The sequence below is a fragment of the Erythrolamprus reginae genome, chromosome 6 (genome assembly GCF_031021105.1).
Source record: "Erythrolamprus reginae isolate rEryReg1 chromosome 6, rEryReg1.hap1, whole genome shotgun sequence".
Lineage (NCBI taxonomy): Eukaryota > Metazoa > Chordata > Lepidosauria > Squamata > Dipsadidae > Erythrolamprus > Erythrolamprus reginae.
The window spans coordinates 85,671,074-85,690,970 of record NC_091955.1 but is presented as its reverse complement, the minus strand read 5'-3'; the positions used below and the strand labels follow the sequence as shown (position 1 = coordinate 85,690,970).

General features: G+C 41.7%; 1 protein-coding gene across 4 annotated transcripts in view; it reads left to right on the top strand.

The window, feature by feature from the left end:
• LOC139169065 (perilipin-3-like) overlaps positions 1 to 19,897 on the top strand; it is a 46,664-nt gene that overhangs the window by 12,930 nt on the left and 13,837 nt on the right. For all 4 annotated transcript variants that reach the window (XM_070754865.1, XM_070754867.1, XM_070754864.1 and 1 more), the window contains exons 4-7: positions 10,309 to 10,394; positions 11,062 to 11,257; positions 17,883 to 17,965; positions 19,045 to 19,309. In XM_070754865.1, the coding sequence (XP_070610966.1) occupies positions 10,309 to 10,394; positions 11,062 to 11,257; positions 17,883 to 17,965; positions 19,045 to 19,309 (630 nt within the window). The remainder of the gene's footprint in view (positions 1 to 10,308; positions 10,395 to 11,061; positions 11,258 to 17,882; positions 17,966 to 19,044; positions 19,310 to 19,897) is intronic.

Sequence of the window (19,897 nt, the reverse complement as noted above, 5' to 3'; positions counted from 1 at the left end):
GAATCATTCCGATTCTGTTCTTGCTTTTAACGTCTTACCTGCTTAACTTTTCTAAATTATGATAATTTTGAATTTGCTAGGTGCCTTAGAGGTTTTTCTTTGCGAGGTATGGGTAAAAATGATTCAAAGAATCACATCCATAACTCATGCATGATTAACAAATGTCAGTGCAAATATTCCCAGGGATACTTAACATGTTTATTCTTAGATACAACTGTCACTGCAATATGTGAATTATTCTCAGTTCTGCTGCCTCCACATGTATTGAGATTGTAATTGATTGAATTTTTAACCCAAAGCCCTGTTGACTGGTAATTCTGGAAGAGGCCGTCTCAATAAGTTTGCAGCAATGTTTTTGCAAGCCTGTCAACGTTAAAATTTGTGGACTTCAACTCATGCTGGCTGGGGAATTCTGGGAACAGATTCTGGGAATTCTTTTAGCTGATCTTAAAGTTAACAAGTTTGAAAAATATTGATATGGAACTGTCAACCTTAACAAGTAGATCAGATAGGAAACAAGCCCGGATATGTTTGATTCTTGAATGAATGGTATTGATAGGGGGTTTTTTTAGTTAGAATTTTAAAGCTTGTGTTTTAATGTATTATTAATTGGATTATTATTACTGTTATTACTGTTTCTTGTTTTTCTGTACATGCTGTGAGCCGCCCCGAGTCCTCAGAAAGGGGCGGCATACAAATCCAATTAAATCTTAAATCTTAAAGCTACTTTATTATTTATTTATTTTTATTTATTTATTTTGTCCAATACACAATGAGGGTTTTAGTGGGTATATATCTATATACAAATAGTAAAATACATGATGAAGGTTATAGAGGAGATACTCATAGTAAAATATATCTAAGAAATAATAGAAAATAAGGTATAGTAATAGAACATATCAATGAAAGAATAGAAGAAGAGATATAGGAATAGAAGAAAGGTATAGGAGATATAGGAGAGCAATAGGACAGAGGACGGAAGGCACTCTAGTGCACTTATACTCACCCCTTACTGACCTCTTAGGAATCAGGATAGGTCAACCCTGGATAATCTAAGGGTAAAGTGTTGGGGGTTTGGGGATGACACTATGGAGTCCGGTAATGAGTTCCACGCTTCAACAACTCAGTTACTGAAGTCATATTTTTTACAGTCAAGTTTGGAGCGGTTAATATTAAGTTTAAATCTGTTGTGTGCTCTTGTGTTGTTGTGGTTGAAGCTGAAGTAGTCGCCGACAGGCAGGACGTTGCAGCATATGATCTTGTGGGCAATACTTAGATCTTGTTATATATTATTTATTTTTTTATTTTATTTATTATTTGGATTTATAAGACTACATTACCAGCAACTTGCAAATCTGGAGTACAATTCTTCCCTGTCTGCTTTACACCCTGAGAAATTAGGGAGGCTAGCCTCTTGCCTTGCCCATTATCCAGCTGTGGGCTATGCTGTCTGTTATCTGTCTGTTAGCTGGGAAGCAGGCAGGATGGGGTAGAACACAGTTCCAGTTTCCGAACACTCTTCAAAGGTAGCCTCATTTAGAGAGCATTGCAGTAGTCGAACCTCGAGGTGATGAGGGCATGAGTGACTGTGAGCAATGACTCCCTGTCCAAATAGGGCCGCAACTGGTGCACCAGGCGAACCTGGGCAAACGCCCTCCTCGCCACAGCCGAAAGATGGTGTTCCGATGTTAGCTGTGGATCAAGGAGGACGCCCAAGTTGCGAACCCTCTCTGAGGGGGTCAATAATCCCCCACCAGGGTAATGGGGGGAGACAGGCCAATTCTTGATTCATGGGGAGTTTTTTATCCTTCCATTTGCCAGTTTTTTTAATACACGCACGATTACTCACCCCTCCCGGGACATTTGATCAAAATAAGTGAGGGAAAATGGTAGCCAAATGTCAACAGTGCCATTGGAATGCAACAATGAGGAAATATGCTCAGGGCCCGTTCGATGGATATGTGAACAGGTGCACCATTACCTTGCATTTTAATGGGGGTGGGGAGGTCTGAGGTGAATATCAAGCTGTTTTCTCATGTCTCTGTGGGAAATAGATGATTCATCCTTCTCTTAGTTCTGAAATGATATAATTATGCAAACGGCATTGTTCGTGACCTTTAATAAGCTTGGCAAGCAAAAAAGGAAAAGAAAAATACCTTGAATTTTCCTTAGAAATATTTTGCACCTCATTTAGCACTCAAGGTCTGTTCTGAAAGACCACAGTGGGTTTAGAAGTAAAGATTGCATTAAAAGAATTTATTTATTTATTAATCAGATTTGTATGCCGCCCCTCTCCGCAGACTCGGGGCGGCTCACAGCAGTAATAATACAATGTAAACAAATCTAATATTTAAGTTAATTTAAAACCCCAATTTAGAAACCAATCATACATACTAGCATACCATGCATACATTTTTATAAGCCTAGGGGGAGGGAAAGTATCAATTCCCCCATGCCTGACGACAGAGGTGGGTTTTAAGGAGCTTACGAAAGGCTAGGAGGGTGAGGGCAACTCTGATATCTGGGGGAAGTTGGTTCCAAAGGGTCGGGGCCACCACAGAGAAGGCTCTTCCCCTGGGTCCCGCCAAACAACATTGTTTAGTTGACAGGACCCGGAGAAGGCCAACTCTGTGGGACCTAACTGGTCGCTGGGATTCGTGCGGCAGAAGGCGGTCCCAGAGATATTCTGGTCCGGTGCCATAAAGGTCTTTATAGGTCATAACCAACACTTTGAATTGTGACCGGAAACGGATCGGCAACCAATGCAGACTGCGGAGTGTTGGTGTAACATGGGCGTATTTAGGGAAGCCCATGATAGCTCTCGCAGCTGCATTCTGCACGATCTGAAGTTTCCGAACACTTTGAATTTGACATCATTTCACTGTCAATAAGTGCTTAACCTAACGCTGCTCCTATAAACAAGACTTCCTTTAAACCAGAGTTTGCTTAGAGTCGGCCTGGTACATTTCCCTGCAGTAGGAAGCCACATCTGATATTATTTTAAAAAGTAAACTCTCCCTGGGATCAAGCGTCACTCTTGATGATATATCCATGTCATTTTTTTTTTAAAGGAACAATACAGACATGGTTAAATACTGCCTCCTTCTGGGATGTTCCTATTTTAATTCTCAGTCTTGGAGTCTTCTGGTGACTGAGTTCATTAGCTTATGTATTGTTCTGCCTGACTGGCTCGGCAATGTGTAATAGTCCAATGAAAAGAAATCATACACACACACGTGCTTTGCTAATCAGCAAACTTGTATTAGATAAACAAAAATAGATAAACTCAAAAAACAGTTCTTAATGTCTGAAAACAATGCAAGGCTTACTTCAGCTGCATACCAAAAAAACACAGGGAAAAACAAACAAAGACAACCTGGAATGAGCAAAGACGTTTCAGGAGTCCTTTTGAATCTTTGGAAGCGAACAGCAAGTCCCAGAGTTTTCACCTCCCACTTGTCTGACAAAGCTGGGTTGAAAACTCCAACGGCACAGAAACTTCGAAGCAGGAACCACAAAACAACACAGATAAACAGCCACAGTTTGCTTTGGCCCCTGTTCCCTTTTTATCCCTTTAGCCCTCATTAAGGGAACCACACCCAGCCCAGGTGCTCCTACAATGACTTATAATACTTCTTAAAGCGATCCCTTCGTTGCATAGCTCTTCGGTTACGTAAATCAATATATTGCTCTGCAGACGAACTGAGCGAGGACAAACTGTCCGAGGGACTGCAGGCCAAATCCCCTGGGCTGTCTGCTGAATCCTCCTGGCTCTCTGCACATCTTCCTGGCTGTCTGCCACATCTTCCTGGCTGTCTACTACATCTTCCTGGCTGTCAGCCAGGCTTTCACATTCACTTTGTGCCGCATCTCTCCCATTTGTGGGAGCAACAGCTGGCTCAGGCCCAAACACAACATGTATCAGGCAAGATTTACTAGGGATAGCAATTTAGTTAGCCCACCAATTTCAACCTGTTGTGATAGCTGATGCAGATGGTTAGCCATGGAGAAGGCTACAGACTGGGATCGTGTATCGCTCCCAAATTAGGTGGCCCCGCTGCTTTTATAGTGTGGAGACAATAACTTGGTCCTTAACACCAGTAAGGCCAAGGAGTTTATAGTGGACTATAGAAGGAATAGATCAGACATCGAGCCCTTTGCTATCAATGTGGACCAAGTGAAGCAAGTGGCCAGTTTTAAGTTTTGGGGCATTAGCATAAAAGAGGATTTGACCTGGGGTCCTCACATTGTAGCACTGATCAAAAGGGCCCAGCAGAGTTTATACTACCTGAGGCTTCTCAGGAAACAACAACTGAATGAATAACTGCTGGTGACCTCCTACTGCTGCACTATATAACTGTCATCTGCACATCTATAACTGTCTGGTTTGGTGCTGCAACCCAACAGGACCGACACAGACTTCAGAGGATAATCAGAACTGCAGAAAAAACAATTGCTGCCAACCTGCCTTCCACTGAGGACCTGTCTACTGCATGAGTCAAAAAGAGGGCGGGGAAAATATTTACTGACCCCTCGCATCCTGGACATAAATTGTTTCAACTCCTACCCTCAAAACGTCACTACAGAGCACTGCACACCAAGACAACTAGACACAAGAACAGTTTTTTCCCCCTGAACGCCATCACTCTACTAAACAAATAATTCCCTCAACAATGTCAGACTTTTTCCTAAATCTGCACTTCTATTTCTACTAGTTTTTCTCATCATTCCTATCATCTTTTTCCTCCCACCTATGACTGTATGACTGTAACTTGTTGCTTGTATCCTAAGATTTTTATTAATATTGATTGTTTCTTCATTGCTTTTTGACCCCTATGACAATCATTAAATGTTGTACCGCATGATTCTTGACAAATGTATCTTTTTCTTTTATGTACACTGAGAGCATATGCACCAAGACAAATTCCTTGTGTGTCCAAACACACTTGGCCAATAAAATCCTATTCTATTCTATTCTAAATAATTTTAATTTATTGCACCTGTGTATGGTTTGCCAATTACACAGTGGCAGATAGGATAGCCCTCCAGAGAATTAACAGCATTTATTTTATTTATTTATTACTTAGATTTGTATGCCGCCCCTCTCCGAAGACTCGGGGCGGCTCACAACATGTAGTAACAAATCATAAGCAATCAGACAATTTAAAATATTTAAATATTTAAAAAACCCCATATGCTAACAGACACACACACAGACATACCATGCATAAATTAAACGTGCCCAGCATTGGCCAGAGGAAAGTAGTGCATTCCAGACATTGGTCACTCTACTGCTGAAGTCGTATTTTCTGCAGTCGCATTTGGAGAGGTTTGCATTTAGTTTGAATCTATTACGTGCTCGTGTATTGCTGCGGTTGAAGGTGAAGTAGTCATTAACAGGAAGGACATTTTAGTATATGATTTTATGAACTACATTTAGATCAGATCAGAGGTGACGTAGTTGTAAATTGTCTAATCCCAGTATTTCAAGTCTGGTGGGATAAGGTATTACTTCACCAGACTTGAAATACTATTATTATGAAATACTATTTCAGCAGATATGGTTTTTCAGGCCCCTCTGAGCCTTTGTTAATTTAACACTTTTGGATAATATGTCTCATTTGCAAATCAACTTACATTTTTATAAATGCAAAGATACCTCTGCACACCTGAACAAGGTGGCATCATGCACTTTTAGCTGTATAACTAGAGTTTTTCTGTTCAAGGTATCACCTTAAGACAGGGGTCTTAAAACTTGGCAACTTCAAGACTTGTTGGCTACAATTCCCAGAATTCCTCAGCCAACAAAGCAAAGAATTCTGGGAGTTGAAGTTCACAAGTCTTAAAGTCATCAAGTTTCAAGACCCCTGTTTTAGGATATCGGGAAACTAATGTGTACCAATGTGGAACATATTTGTTAATGTTCTTTTGCTTATAATGATCTGCTCTTTAACATCTTTCTTAAAACGGTGATTACAGATCTGATGTAGAAAAACATACCAAGCATGTTGGCCATCAATGTTTAGAAAACTACTAAAATTTTTCATCCGACAGTCATTGGTTTGAAAGGATAACCATAAATTTTCTTTAAGGGAGTCAAGATCTTATGGCTTTCAAGCCCTGATTTTATGCAAGTTCATGTAAAGTAAGCTCCGTTGGATTAACAGAGAGATTTTATTTATTTATTTATATTGTCAAGTACTGTACATATATTGGTAGTATACAAAGATATAACAATGTTTATGTACATGATACTTGTAAGAGAGAAACATTAGGACAGGGGATGGAAGGCACTCTGGTGCACTTATGCACCTCCCCTTACTGACCTCTTAGGAATCGGTAGAGGTCAACAGTGGATAGTCTAAGGGTAAAATTTGGGGGTTAGGTGATGATACTACAGAGTCAGGTAGTGAGTTCCATGCATCAACTAATTGGTTACTAAAGTCGTATTTCCTGCAGTCGAGTTTGGAGCTGTTTACTTTAAGTTTGTATCTGTTGTGTGCTTGTGTGTTGTTGTAGTTGAAGCTGAAGTAGTTGTTGACAGGAAGGACATTGTAGCAGTTGATTTTATGGGCTATGCTTAGGTTGTTTTTCAGGTGACGTATTTTTAAGCTTTCTAAACCTAGGATTGTAAGTCTAGTTGCGTAGGGTATTCTGTTGCGAGTGGAGGAGTGGAGGGCTCTTCTAGTAAAGTATCTCTGGATATTTTCTAAAGTGTTTATGTCTGAAATAGAATAGAATAGAATTTTATTGGCCAAGTGTGATTGGACACACAAGGAATTTGTCTTGGTGCATATACTCTCAGCGTACATAAAATAAAATATACATTTGTCAAGAATCATGTGGTACGACACTTAATGATTGTCATAGGGGTCAAATAAGCAATGAAGAAGCAATATTAATAAAAATCTTAGGATATAAGCAACAAGTTACAGTCATACAGTCAACATGGGAGGAAATGGGTGATAGGAATGATGAGAAAAACTAGTAGAATAGAAGTGCAGATTTAGTAGAAAGTCTGACAGTGTTGAGGGAATTATTTGTTTAGTAGAGTGATGGCGTTCGGGGAAAAACTGTTCTTGTGTCTAGTTGTCTTGGTGTGCAGGGCTCTGTAGCGACGTTTTGAGGGTAGGAGTTGAAACAGTTTGTGTCCAGGATGTGAGGGGTCAGTAAATATTTTCCCCGCCCTCTTTTTGACTCGTGCAGTATACAGGTCCTCAATGGAAGGCAGATGAGCTATCTGGCGAAAGTTTTGTATGCTCTGGTTAGTAGTGTGAGATTACATGATTTCCCAAATAATGGGCATAAGATTATAGACTGAACTTCTGCTGAAAACCAATGGGGGAAGAGATCATAATGATATCAATTTACATATGCATTCTGATTGGTTGAAATCATGTCCTGCGTGAGGGCTTATCATACTGAAGAAACAATGGAAATGTCATAGCTTGTCCTATTGGTGGCTTCCCCCACTTGACACTGGTTAGCCCATGACAAAGGAGTATTGTCTTGCTTCAACCCAACCTACTACACTCCGGGGATAAAGTTTGGAAACATGTCACAGGACGTATCATCCTAAGGGCCAATAGAGCCCTCGCCAAGGGGAAACATTCCAAAATGTTAACACTGTGAGTTGTTAAGCGCGATGATTAAGGTTATTGGAAGTGATTCAAAGTTCTCCCAGTTCTAGACTTGGGAGTAAGAGCTTCATTGTTGAGTTTAAACACTGCTGGTTCTGGGGCGTTATGCTACTCCATTGTGGGAAACTGAAAGGGGATTCTGGGGACTCTCGCCCAGTGGCGGGCAGCAGCTGATGCTCCAAGTGCGCAGCTCCGGTAGGAAAATCTGCACACTGTGTACCCCAATGTGCCCCCGCATGCAAGATTTGGCTTCTGCACATATGCAACAAGCCAAATCGTGCAGGAGGGCGTGAAATAAAGCAAAATTTCGGTTATTTCTGCCAATTTTTTGCTTCTGAACATGCACGGAAGCAATAATATTGGCGAAAATAGCCGAAATCTCATGCTGTGCATGTCTTCGCTGCTAGACATGCGCACGACTAATGGGCACACCCGTGCAGGCCTCCGAGGGAGCTCCGGTAGCAGGTAAGAAGAGCAGCCCTTCACTGTACCCCCTTGGCCAGCAAACCCACTAACATGGGTGCGTTCTCACTTGCCTCGCTGCTGGTTCACTTCCTCCTGTGCCGCCATGCGCACTGCCAAAAACCCAGCTTCTGTATAAGCACTGAAACATAAAAACAAGATGGCAGGGCATATGGCGCCACCGAGAGAGCTGGTTCAAGGGTGTGGCCAGCGGCCATCGCTGCCAGTTCAGCAAGCGGGGGGAAATTCCCACTACCAGTTCTAGAGAACTCATGCGGGAGCGTGCATGCTCATGTTGGGGGCATGGAGATCCATGCACATCTCCATTTCCACTGCCAGAACCCTGATCCCAGCCATACCAGTTGCAACACATTACTGGGCAGGATCTTGGTAGCATGTGAAACCAGCACCATCAACATACACACATGATCTGTGGATTAATTGTTTTCCAAAGAACCAGTCCCCAATGCCCAAAAGGTTGGTGACATTATTTTATTTATTTTATTTTATTTTATTTTATTTTATTTTATTTTATTTTATTTTATTTTATTTTATTTTATTTTATTTTATTTTATTTTATTTTATTTTATTTTATTTTATTTTATTTTATTTTATTTTATTTTATTTTATTTTATTTTATTTTATTTTATTTCATTTCATTTCATTTCATTTCATTTCATTTTATTTTATTTTATTTTATTTTATTTTATTTTATTATTTTATTTTATTTTATTTTATTTTATTTTATATTTTATTTTATATTTTATTTTATATTTTATTTTATTTTATTTTATTTTATTTTATTTTTTATTTTTTATTTTATTTTATTTTATTTTATTTTATTTTATTTTATTATTTTATTTTATTTTATTTTATTTTATTTTATTTTATTTTATTTTTTATTTTATATTTTATTTTATTTTATTTTATTTTATTTTATTATTTTATTTTATTTTATTTTATTTTATTTTATTATTTTATTTTATTTTATTTTATTATTTTATTTTATTTTATTTTATTTTATTATTTTATTTATTTTATATTTTACTTTATATTTTACTTTACTTTACTTTACTTTACTTTACTTTACTTTACTTTACTTTACTTTACTTTACTTTATTTATTTTGTCCAAAACACAATAATACACAATGAAGGTTATAGAGGATACACTCGAAGTAAAATATATCAAAGAAAGAAAAGAAGAGAAAATATAGGAATAAAATATATCAAAGAAAGAATAGAACAAAAGATATAGAGATAGAAGATATAGGAGATATAGGAGAGACAATAGGACAGGGGACGGAAGGCACTCTAGTGCACTTCTGCACGCCCCTTACTGACCTCTTAGGAATCTGGAGAGGTCAACCGTGGATAGTCTAAGGGTAAAATGTTGGGGGTTAGGGGATGACATTACGGAGTCTAGTAATGAGTTCCACGCTTCGACAACTTGATTACTAAAGTCGTATTTTTTACAGTCAAGTTTGGAGCGCTTAATATTAAGTTTGAATCTGTTGTGTGCTCTTGTGTTGTTGTGGTTGAAGCTAAAATGATCATTGACAGGCAGGACATTGTAGCATATGATCTTGTGGGCAATACTTAGGTCATGTTTAAGGTGTTGTAGTTGTAAGCTTTCTAAACCCAGGATTGTAAGTCTAAATTCACTGTTTCGAGTGGAGGAGTGAAGGGCTCTTCTGGTGAAGTATCTTTGGACATTTTCAAGGGTGTTAATGTCGGAGATGCGGTATGGGTTCCAAACAGATGAGTTCAAGGATCTTTTTCTAAAAAGCCGCATTGGACTTCCTAATATTCAAAAGAAGAAGGGAAGTACAATAGCTATGAATTCAGCAGTGTCAGAAATGTTTTATTTTCAACTATGGACAGAATGAAAAAGCAAAGCTATTGGAATATTTTCCCCCTTATTTGCTACATACTATTCCTGCAAGAGGCTCAATGCAATGAAATTTGTTTCCTCAGCCGTTCCTCGTTCTATGTTCAGAACAGTCCTCTAAGCTGGTTCAGAATGAATTGTAGCAAACAACTCAAAGTTAGCCAGTAGGTTTCATAGTTGGAATGCAAATATATGGATAGATTTTTTTTCATCATTAGACTGAGAAGGTCGCATTTGTCTTCTGCTTTTGGACCAATTGACTGCTATTATATGACCCTTACTTCTCATTTTAGATAACACTTTACCTTCCTTTCCAGTGGCCAGAGAAGCTATCATGTCTTCCGCAAAACCAGACCAAGGAGCCATGTCTTCAGACACCTCTGACGAAAGCCTTGAAGAGGAGGTAGCAAATCCAATTTTTTTGACTCTCTCTCTCTATATGTGTGTGTGTGTGTGTGTGTGTGTGTGTGTGTGTGTTTCGTAGATTTTCACGGGTATATGTATGTACATTGTTCTGAGTTCGGGTTTTGCCCCGTGTAATATTTTGCATGTCTATGCGACGTTTCGGTGAAATCACATTCACCATCATCAGGCTGAAGTTGTAAGCTTCGTGCTGCTGTAAATATAGTTCGTTTGCAACTGCCATTTGTTCCTTATAAATAGTGGTGGGGGTGGAGATTTGGTTTGAATGTAGCAAATAGATTGGGTGGCTATGTTTTAATGATTTGATTGTTTGGTGGAATCACATTGAAACCAGCCCTAAACAAAAAAACATATCATAATCATCACCATGTCAATCCTTCAACTAAATGTGATTCCACCAACCAATCAAATCATTAAAACATAGCCACCCAATCTATTTGCTACATTCAAACCAAATCTCCACCCCCACCACTATTTATAAGGAACAAATGGCATACAAACAAAGCAAAAAAGAAAAGAAAAAAGAATTAGAAAAAATTGGAAAAACAGGAAAAAAAGGAAAAAAATTCAACTTCTGAATCTCAACATTGCTTTTTAATCAATCGGGAATGCATCAGTGATGTGGTTTCTCTTGGTTTTGATATCAGAATATCTTGAAGAGAGTCGGCAGCCTGCCCTTGGTTTGCTCCGTCTGTGACTTGGTTTCTTCAAACTACACCTCCATTAAGCGAAAAAACTCCTACCTTCAAACTGTGTGCGATGGGGCAGAGAAAGGTGTGAAAACTCTCACAGGTGCTGCTGTTAGCCGGGCGCAACCGCTTCTGAACAGTCTTGAACCTCAACGTGAGTAAAATAATCACAGAAAATTTGGCATTTCTATTGGGTATACTATTGGCTATAGTACAGTGGTACCTCATGATACGAACCCCTTGTCTTACGAACAACCCGAGATGTGAACCCAGGGTTCAGAAAATTTTTGCCTCTTCTTACGAACTTTTTCCTTCTTACGAAGTCGCCGCCGCCGCCGAGAAGCCCCGCCGCCCAGCTGTCGCTTTTTGAAACAGCTGGGGGGCTTCTCAGCGTCCTCCTGAACCCAAACGCCAAACCCGAACTTCCGGGTTCGGCATTCGGGAGGCCGCCGAGAAGCCCCCTGGCTGTTTCAAAAGATGACAGCCAGGCGGCGGGGCTTCTCGGCGGCCTCCCAAATGCCGAACCCAGAAGTTCGGCAAAAGTTCGGGTTCGGGAGGCCACTGAGAAGCCCCACCGCCCGGCTGTCACCTTTTAAAACAGCCGGGGGGCTTCTCAGCGGCCTCCCGAACGCCGAACACGGAAGTTCGGGTTTGGCGTTCAGGTTCAGGAGGACGCTGAGAAGTCCCCCGGCTGTTTCAAAAGGTGACAGCTGGGCGGCGGCGTTTTTTTGCGGGTTTTTTTTTTCGTTGCACAGATTAATTGATTTTACGTTGTTTCCTATGGGAAACAATGTTTCGTCTTACGAACTTTTCATCTTACGAACCTCCCCCGGGAACCAATTAGGTTCGTAAGACGAGGTATTACTGTACTTTGGAATTCATTCAAGAATGGAAAGAGGTCTTTTTTGGTCGGCGAATGATTCCTCATAAAAGTCAAACACCACTCCCTTCATACGGAGCGATTATAATATGTTTCGACACACTGAAATACCATAAAACTGCCAGTAGATTTAACTGATGTACCGAAGCAAAATGGTTAATAAATTTCCTGGCATCCTGCCCTGAAGCTTTAGGTAACAAAAATATCCTCCTCTATTATTATTTTTTTTTAAAAAAAACCTCTGGTGGTGTAAATCAAATCACCAAATGTTGCTTCCGAATGGCAACCATCCTGACCTCCTCCTACAAAGAGATCTACAGATAGTAAGAAGAGTTTTAGGTAGGATTCAAACTGTAATATCCAGTTGTGTCTCCTGGACAAGAGTAAAATTGGCTTATTTGTGTATTTTTCTGTGGCTGCCCATCTCACCAACAAGGGATTCTGGGCAGGGTACCACAAAGCAAAGAACAACAATTATTAAAACCATAAAAATTATAAAAGAAAAAAGGTAAAAAAAAAGGAAAAAAATTAAAAATAGGCAAAAGAGTAGGTATTTGTTACACTGGGGTTTTCTTTACTATTTCACCAATCCCTCTGGATTTTTGAGGGACCTTAAAAAAATTAGAAGAGAAGAAACTGCGGTGAAGGCCTTAAAATGTCTTTGTTAAAGAAACTCGGCTTCTTTTGTAGCATGTGTGTGAATGTAAAAAAAAGAGGTGCCTTAGATTAAGAGTGAAACTTCAGTGAGTGAGTTCTTTAAAGCAGCAGTATTATTCTTCGTATCTGCATAGAAGATTACAAGATACAGTGGTGCCTCTACCTAAGAACGCCTCTACTTAAGAACTTTTCTAGATAAGAACTGGGTGTTCAAGATTTTTTTGCCTCTTCTTAAGAACCATTTTCTACTTAAGAACCCGAGCCCGGAAACATTTCCCAGGAAATTTGAGAGCGGCACAAAGGCCTGGCCAGTTTCCTGCCATTCCCCCTTTAATCCTGGCCATCTCGGGCTTTTCTGGACTGCCAGAGGAGCCTTTTGGTGGCACTCAAGGAGGCTTTATCAGTCCAGAGCGAACAAAGCATTTTCCTTTCTCTGGGCGCTTGGAGAGGGAATAAACCACTTCGCTGTGGTGACTCCTTCACGCTGCCTCCCACAAACCCGGCATGAGGTTGCCTCCCAGAGCGTCGGGGCACGGAAAGGCAAAAGGGGGTGCTTTTCGGTCAAAGGACGGGAGGTTCCCCCCTCTCCTGCCTGGGTTTCTCTCTCTGGCACAGTGTATGGGAGGCAGCCTCGTGCCGGGTGTATGGGAGGCAGGTGCTCCTCCTCGCCGCCTCAAAGTCCCTCTTTTTTTTTTAAGTCTTAAAGTTTTGGATTTTTTTTATTCCTCCCACCTCATCTTCTTCCTTCAGCAGCGACTGTCCTCCTCCTCTTCTTCCTCCTCCTCCTCCCACCCAAATCCCAAGCTTTTATTTCTTTCCTAATGGTTTTGCATGCATTATTTGCTTTTACATTGATTCCTATGGGAAAAAATTGCTTCTACTTACAAACTTTTCTACTTAAGAACCTGGTCACAGAAATAATTAAGTTCTTAAGTAGAGGTACCACTGTACTGAGCTGCTTTAATGAATCCCAGGAGAGATTCTGTGCTCACTTGGGATCTAAAGCCCATCTTCCAAATCATTTTCAAGGCATGTTCAACAGTGTAGCTCTACAATATATTCATTGTGTAAAATCCCTCTAGAAACAATAGCTGGCTTACTAAGAAAGTTGAGTGAGGCAGAATTTCTTACTTTAAATATTCATCTCGTGATGATAAACCTCAGATTTTCCAGGAATCCATTACTCAGAGATTTGAGGCATCAGTGGTTCTTCAAAGCTAGCTACTTTGAGCCTATTCCTATTCTTTTGAACACGTATGTACAAACAAGTGTAAAATCCCCCTATGAGGGCCTTATGGCCGGATTGAAATAAACTTAGAAAATTTGAATCTTTTGACGCCTATCTTTGCTTTAGTTCAAATTCACAATATAAAACACTTGCAGAACAATTCAACCACAAATCCTTCTTTGTTCTAAGATCTTGCTTTCAACATTATAATCAGTTAAGCTCCTTTGGCATTTATGCAGAGAATTTAGTTCTGGATTAAGTAGAATCAAGTGGCAATTTTTAAGATTTGCAGCTTCAAATCAGGAGCCAGGCAATAACTGGGCAAGTTATAAAGATTCTTGGAATGCAGAAAGAGATTGGTCATCTTTTTTTGTTACAGTTTAGCTACATATATTTATTACGTCGATTACTTTATTGAAGAGAATAAGAGCCAGTAATTAGTATATATTTTCCTGCAGAATTACAACAACATTTTCCTTCCATAAATTGAAAAATATTTCACAAAAACAGGGGGTGCTCGCATTTCATCAGCAAAATAAACCAATAGGCATCAATTTTTTCAGTTCAATTTTCATATCATTATGTTCAGAAATGTTCAAGCTACCAATCCCACACCAGGTTTGGTAAAATAGAACGCATTTTGCAAGCAAAACTATCCATAAATTGAAAATAAATTCACAAAATATCAGCAAAATAAACCCAGAAGCATTAATTTTTTCATTTAATTTTCATTTCAATGTGTGCAGAAATGTTCAAACTTGTTTCCAAGTGAAAAAAGCTTTCAAAAAGACCAAATATAAGTACCTAAAATGATCAATTTGCGGTCCGGGTCAAATAGACCCGGGAACATAACATTAGGGTGTTTTATTGAACAGCACAGCAGGGTTAAATGGGAACTTTCTTACAAAGTGAAACCAAATAGTTCAAGATATTTATATTTGCACGGAAAAATCTTCCATGAGGCTTTGGGCTTGCTTATAAAATTGCTTTATAAAGGATGCAATTAAAAGAATTAATAATTAATTAATTATGTTTTTGGAATCCTTCACCCAATGCAAGTTGTCAAAACTTTCTGTTTCTCTTGGCAATGGGGCCTCAAGGCTGTGACCCAATGAAAATTCTCCATCCTGTGATTTGAGGCATTAATGGTTCTTGGAAGCTTGCCTTAGCTATTTTGAGTTTTTAATCAAATAAAACATGATGGGTTGTGAGCATTCAGTCTTAAACCTGCTTCAACATCCCTATCAATTGTTTTAGAAAACATTTAGAATGCCTGCTTCCCCTTTCTGCAATGTTCTCTGTGCATCCATCTCTGTAAACAACTTGTGATAATATACTATTTTGTATGCTATCGTATAGCAGACAATTGCCACATAAAGTGTATCTCGGGATACAATTCTAAGGATAATTGTATTCTAACCTTCATGTTAAAGTGTAAATTAAAGTAGTTATCTTAAAGATGTAGCAGTCTGTTGGGAAATAGTTATCTTAAAGAGAGAGGTAATAATCCTAGTCAGACATTGCAGCTTTACAAATAATTTAAAAAATGAAAAACAAGGTAGAAACATAGAAACATAGAAGACTGACGGCAGGAAAAAACTTCATGGTCCATCTAGTCTGCCCTTATACTATTTCTTGTATTTTATCTTACCGTGTTTCCCCGATAGTAAGACCCCCCCCCGATTGTAAGACATATGGGGGGTTTCAGGGGGGTCGGCTTATATAAGCCATACCCCGAAAGTAAGACATATGTCTTACTTTCGGGGAAACACGGTATAAACGGTATTGCGGGGGGGGGGCGATGACATTGCTTCCAAGCTCCCCGCGCGCCCCTCACTTCGCTCGCCGCGGCGCCACCGCCTCTTCCCCTGCCGAGGCTCAGCTGCAAGCGGCCAGCGAGGCCGCTCGGCTCCGAGGCGAGCGGCCGGAGCTGCGCCCTCCTTCGCCTGCCTCCTTTCCGCTCGCCTCGGAGCCGCTTGCAGCTGAGCCTTGGCAGGGGAAGAGGCGGTGGCGCCGCGGCGAGCGAAGGTGAGGGGCGCGCAGGGAGCTGCGCCCTCCTTCACCAGCCTCCTTTCCGGCAGCTCCCTGCGCGCCCCTCACTTCGCTCGCCGCGGCGCCAACGCCTCTTCCCCTGCCGAGGCTCAGCTGCAAGCGGCCAGCGAGGCCGCTCGGCTCCGAGGCGAGCGGCCGGAGTTGCGCCCTCCTTCGCCCGCCTCCTTTCCGCTCGCCTCGGAGCCGCTTGCAGCTGAGCCTCGGCAGGGGAAGAGGCGGTGGCGCCGCGGCGAGCGAAGGCGAGGGGCGCGCAGGGAGCTGCGCCCTCCTTCACCAGCCTCCTTTCCGGCAGCTCCCTGCGCGCCCCTCGCTTCGCTCGCCGCGGCGCCACCGCCTCTTCCCCTGCCGAGGCTCAGCTGCAAGCGGCCAGCGAGGCCGCTCGGCTCCGAGGCGAGCGGCCGGAGTTGCGCCCTCCTTCGCCCGCCTCCTTTCCGCTCGCCTCGGAGCCGCTTGCAGCTGAGCCTCGGCAGGGGAAGAGGCGGTGGCGCCGCGGCGAGCGAAGGCGAGGGGCGCGCAGGGAACTGCCGGAAAGGAGGCGGGCGAAGGAGGGCACAGCGGCGGCCGCTCACCCTTTTTGACTGCCCATCCACCCCTTGACCTGCCTTTAGCCAGCCAGCCGAGCGTCCGTGTCGCCGCGGAGTTGGCCTCCCCTGCCGAGAAACATTGCCGGGAGCGGCGAGGGGATGCTCCCCGCAACCCGCCGAACGTCGAGGTCGGCGCCCGCCTCCTTTCCGGCAGCTCCCCGCGCCCGAAGACGAGCCGGCCCCGGTGCCCGGGACAATGTAAGACATACCCCCAAAGTAAGACACAGTGGGGCTTTTGGGGGTAAAAAGATAGTAAGACACTGCCTTACTATCGGGGAAACACGGTAGGATGGATAGATGTTTATCCCAGGCATGTTTAAATTCAGTTACTGTGGATTTACCAACCACGTCTGCTGGAAGTTTGTTCCAAGGATCTACTACTCTTTCAGTAAAATAATATTTTCTCACGTTGCTTTTGATCTTTCCCCCAACTAACTTCAGATTGTGTCCCCTTGTTCTTGTGTTCACTTTCCTATTAAACCTCCTGAACCTTATTTAACCTTACAGTAATGACAATAAATACCAACAATATAAAATAAGTAAGAACAATAAATACAATAAAACAGTATAGAATGCATTGTAACCCTAAAAAGCCACACTTACTCTCACTCATTCATGTTCCCAGGCCCGCTGGAAAAACTAGGTCTTGATGGCTTTCCGGGAGACTGGTAGGGTGGGAATAACACATATCTCTGGAGGCAGTTGGTTCCAACGTGTCGGAACCACCACAGAAAAGGTCCTTCTCCGAGGTCCCGCCAGCCAACATTGTTTGGTGAAAGGGACATGGAGAAGGCCAACTCTTTGGGCCCTTATTGGTCATAAGAACAATTGTTCCTCTATGTCTTCTATGTTTCTATGTTTCTTTGAAGATGTTTCTCTTCTCATCCAATAAGCTTCTTCAGCTCTGACTGAATGGTAGGGAATGGAAGGATTTATACTCCTTTCAGACAGCTGGATATTTGCATTCTTTTAGCAGGTTGTTAAGGTCACCTGGAGATCTGCAAGGTCCCTTCCAACTCTATTAATCTGTTAAAATTTGAGTGCTAATCACTTAAGAAATATATATGTGGAGGCCTTGGTGCTTTCTGAGCTTGGTTGCTTGCTTGCAGAACATTCATTATTCAATTAGTACATTCTGGGAAGCTTGCTCCCTGTTTATATAGAGTAGCTCGGCTTGATCCCTGACCTGAGAGTGTGGTTTACTCTTTGGTGGTTCCTTGTTTTCAGCTCGATTGTTTATTTCCTTAATTATTATGACTTTGTGTAGTGTGAAGCTGGCTTATGATTTTGTTCTAAATCATAAAAATCCCAAACCCTAAATATTGTAATGAGCCTTAAAGTGACTGCAAATCCCTATCTTTCCCTTGTCTTTCATTAGTTGCAACAGCAAACAAGTATGTATGCCGTGGCCTGGACACAGTGGAACAGAAGGTGCCACTTCTTCAACAAAGGGCTGATCAGGTAGCTTTTTTAGCTTTTAGAAAAAAAAACCCTGAAAATATCTTGGTATGAAGGAAGAAAGCATAAATCAATATTGGCCCAATCCTAGTTTTAGTATGCCATGCTTAGTGATAGCTCAGAGTTATTATGGAGTCAGTTGGTCCATATGTACTATGCATGCATGCATGCATGCATGTATGTATGTATGTATGATCATTTGTCAGCATGACTAAGGCAGAAACAACAAAGTTAATTACAGGAGGGAAGAAAGGGTGCGGGCCTATTACACGTGCAGTGACCAAATTTATCTGCATTACATAAAAGCAAGCATCTCTTCAATGGAGATTTTACACTCTGATGAAAACAGCAGGGGCTGATGAAAGCTTAGTAGTTTTTAATAAATTTTTTAAATATTCCGAAGATCATGATGATGTCTATCACTTCTTCATTTATAACTATACCTGGAATGCACATTTTTAGGACAATTCTATATATATGTACCAGTATGTATGTATGTATGTATGTATGTATGTATGTATGTATGTATGTCGACTAATCAATGTCGTCTGGCGGAACCCAAGGGAAGAGCCTTCTCTGTGGCGGCGCCGACCCTCTGGAATCAACTCCCCCCAGAGATTAGGATTGCCCCCACCCTCCTTGACTTTTGTAAACTCCTTAAAACCCACCTCTGTCATCAGGCTTGGGGGAACTGAGACATCCCCTCCTTGACTATGTAATTTTGTGCATGATATGACTGTGCTTTTATTTACCCGGGTTTCTCTTTTAGATTTTTTATATGTGTAATTGCTATTTTAGATTTTAATTATTAGATTTGTCATTATGTATTATTTTTATCACTGTTGTGAGCCACCCCGAGTCTACGGAGAGGGGTGGCATACAAATCTAATTAATAATAATAATAATAATAATAATAATAATAATAATAATGTCAGATTGACGGCCTGCGGGCCAGATGCATCACACGCAGGCCACACCCACTCCAACTCCGCGAAGGGAAAAAGTCACATGACGGCAACAGGACACCGCGAGTGTGACACCCGTGGCTTAATCCAAAACGACCTCTCTTCTGTCTCCTTCAGGTTGTGTCTGGTACAAAAGAAATGATGACATCTAAAGTCACCAGTGCCAAAAACGCAGTGACTCGCCGGTTGTCAGGGATGGTCGGCATGACGAAAGACGTGGTTCAGAGTGGTGTGAAAACCACGGCCTCCCTTGTGAGCAGCAGCATGACCGTGGTGATGGGAACAAGAGTAGGAAAGATGGCCAAGAACAGTGTGGAAACCGTGCTGGGCCGGTCCCATGCTTTCATAGATCACTACCTTCTCATCAGTGATGAAGACCTGAGTAAGTGCCCTGAGTAAGGAGTGGGAGTTAGGGCGGGAGAGGGGGAGGGAGAGGGAATGATTCTGGATGTTAATCCTTTGGGCAAATAAGAAAGAGAATTCTAATTAAAGGTTAGGTAAGACAAGATCTTCAGAAGTGGGACGCATATTGTTGAATGACTCTTTTTTTTTTTTACTCTAGAGCAGTGATGGTGAACCTATGGAACAGATGCCACAGGTGGCACACGGAGCCATATCTGTTGGTACGGGAGCCGTTGCACTAGTGCAACTCCAGCATTCATGTGTGTGCCAGTCAGCTGATTTTTGGCTTGCCCCGAGGCTCTGCAAGGGTGTTTTTCGCTTCCAGAGAGCTCCTGGGGGATGGCGGAAGGCGTTTTTACCTTCCTCCAGCTCCAGGGAAGCATTTGGAACCTGGGGAGGGCAAAACATGAGCCTAGTGGGCCCACCAGAAATTGGGAAACAGGCTGTTTTCAGCCTCCGGATCTCCTGGGTGTGGGAGAAGCTGTTTTCACCCTCCCCAGGTATTGAATTATGGGTATGATAGTGCAGGCTCATGCTCTTTCAGCACCTGAGGAATAAAAGGTTCGCC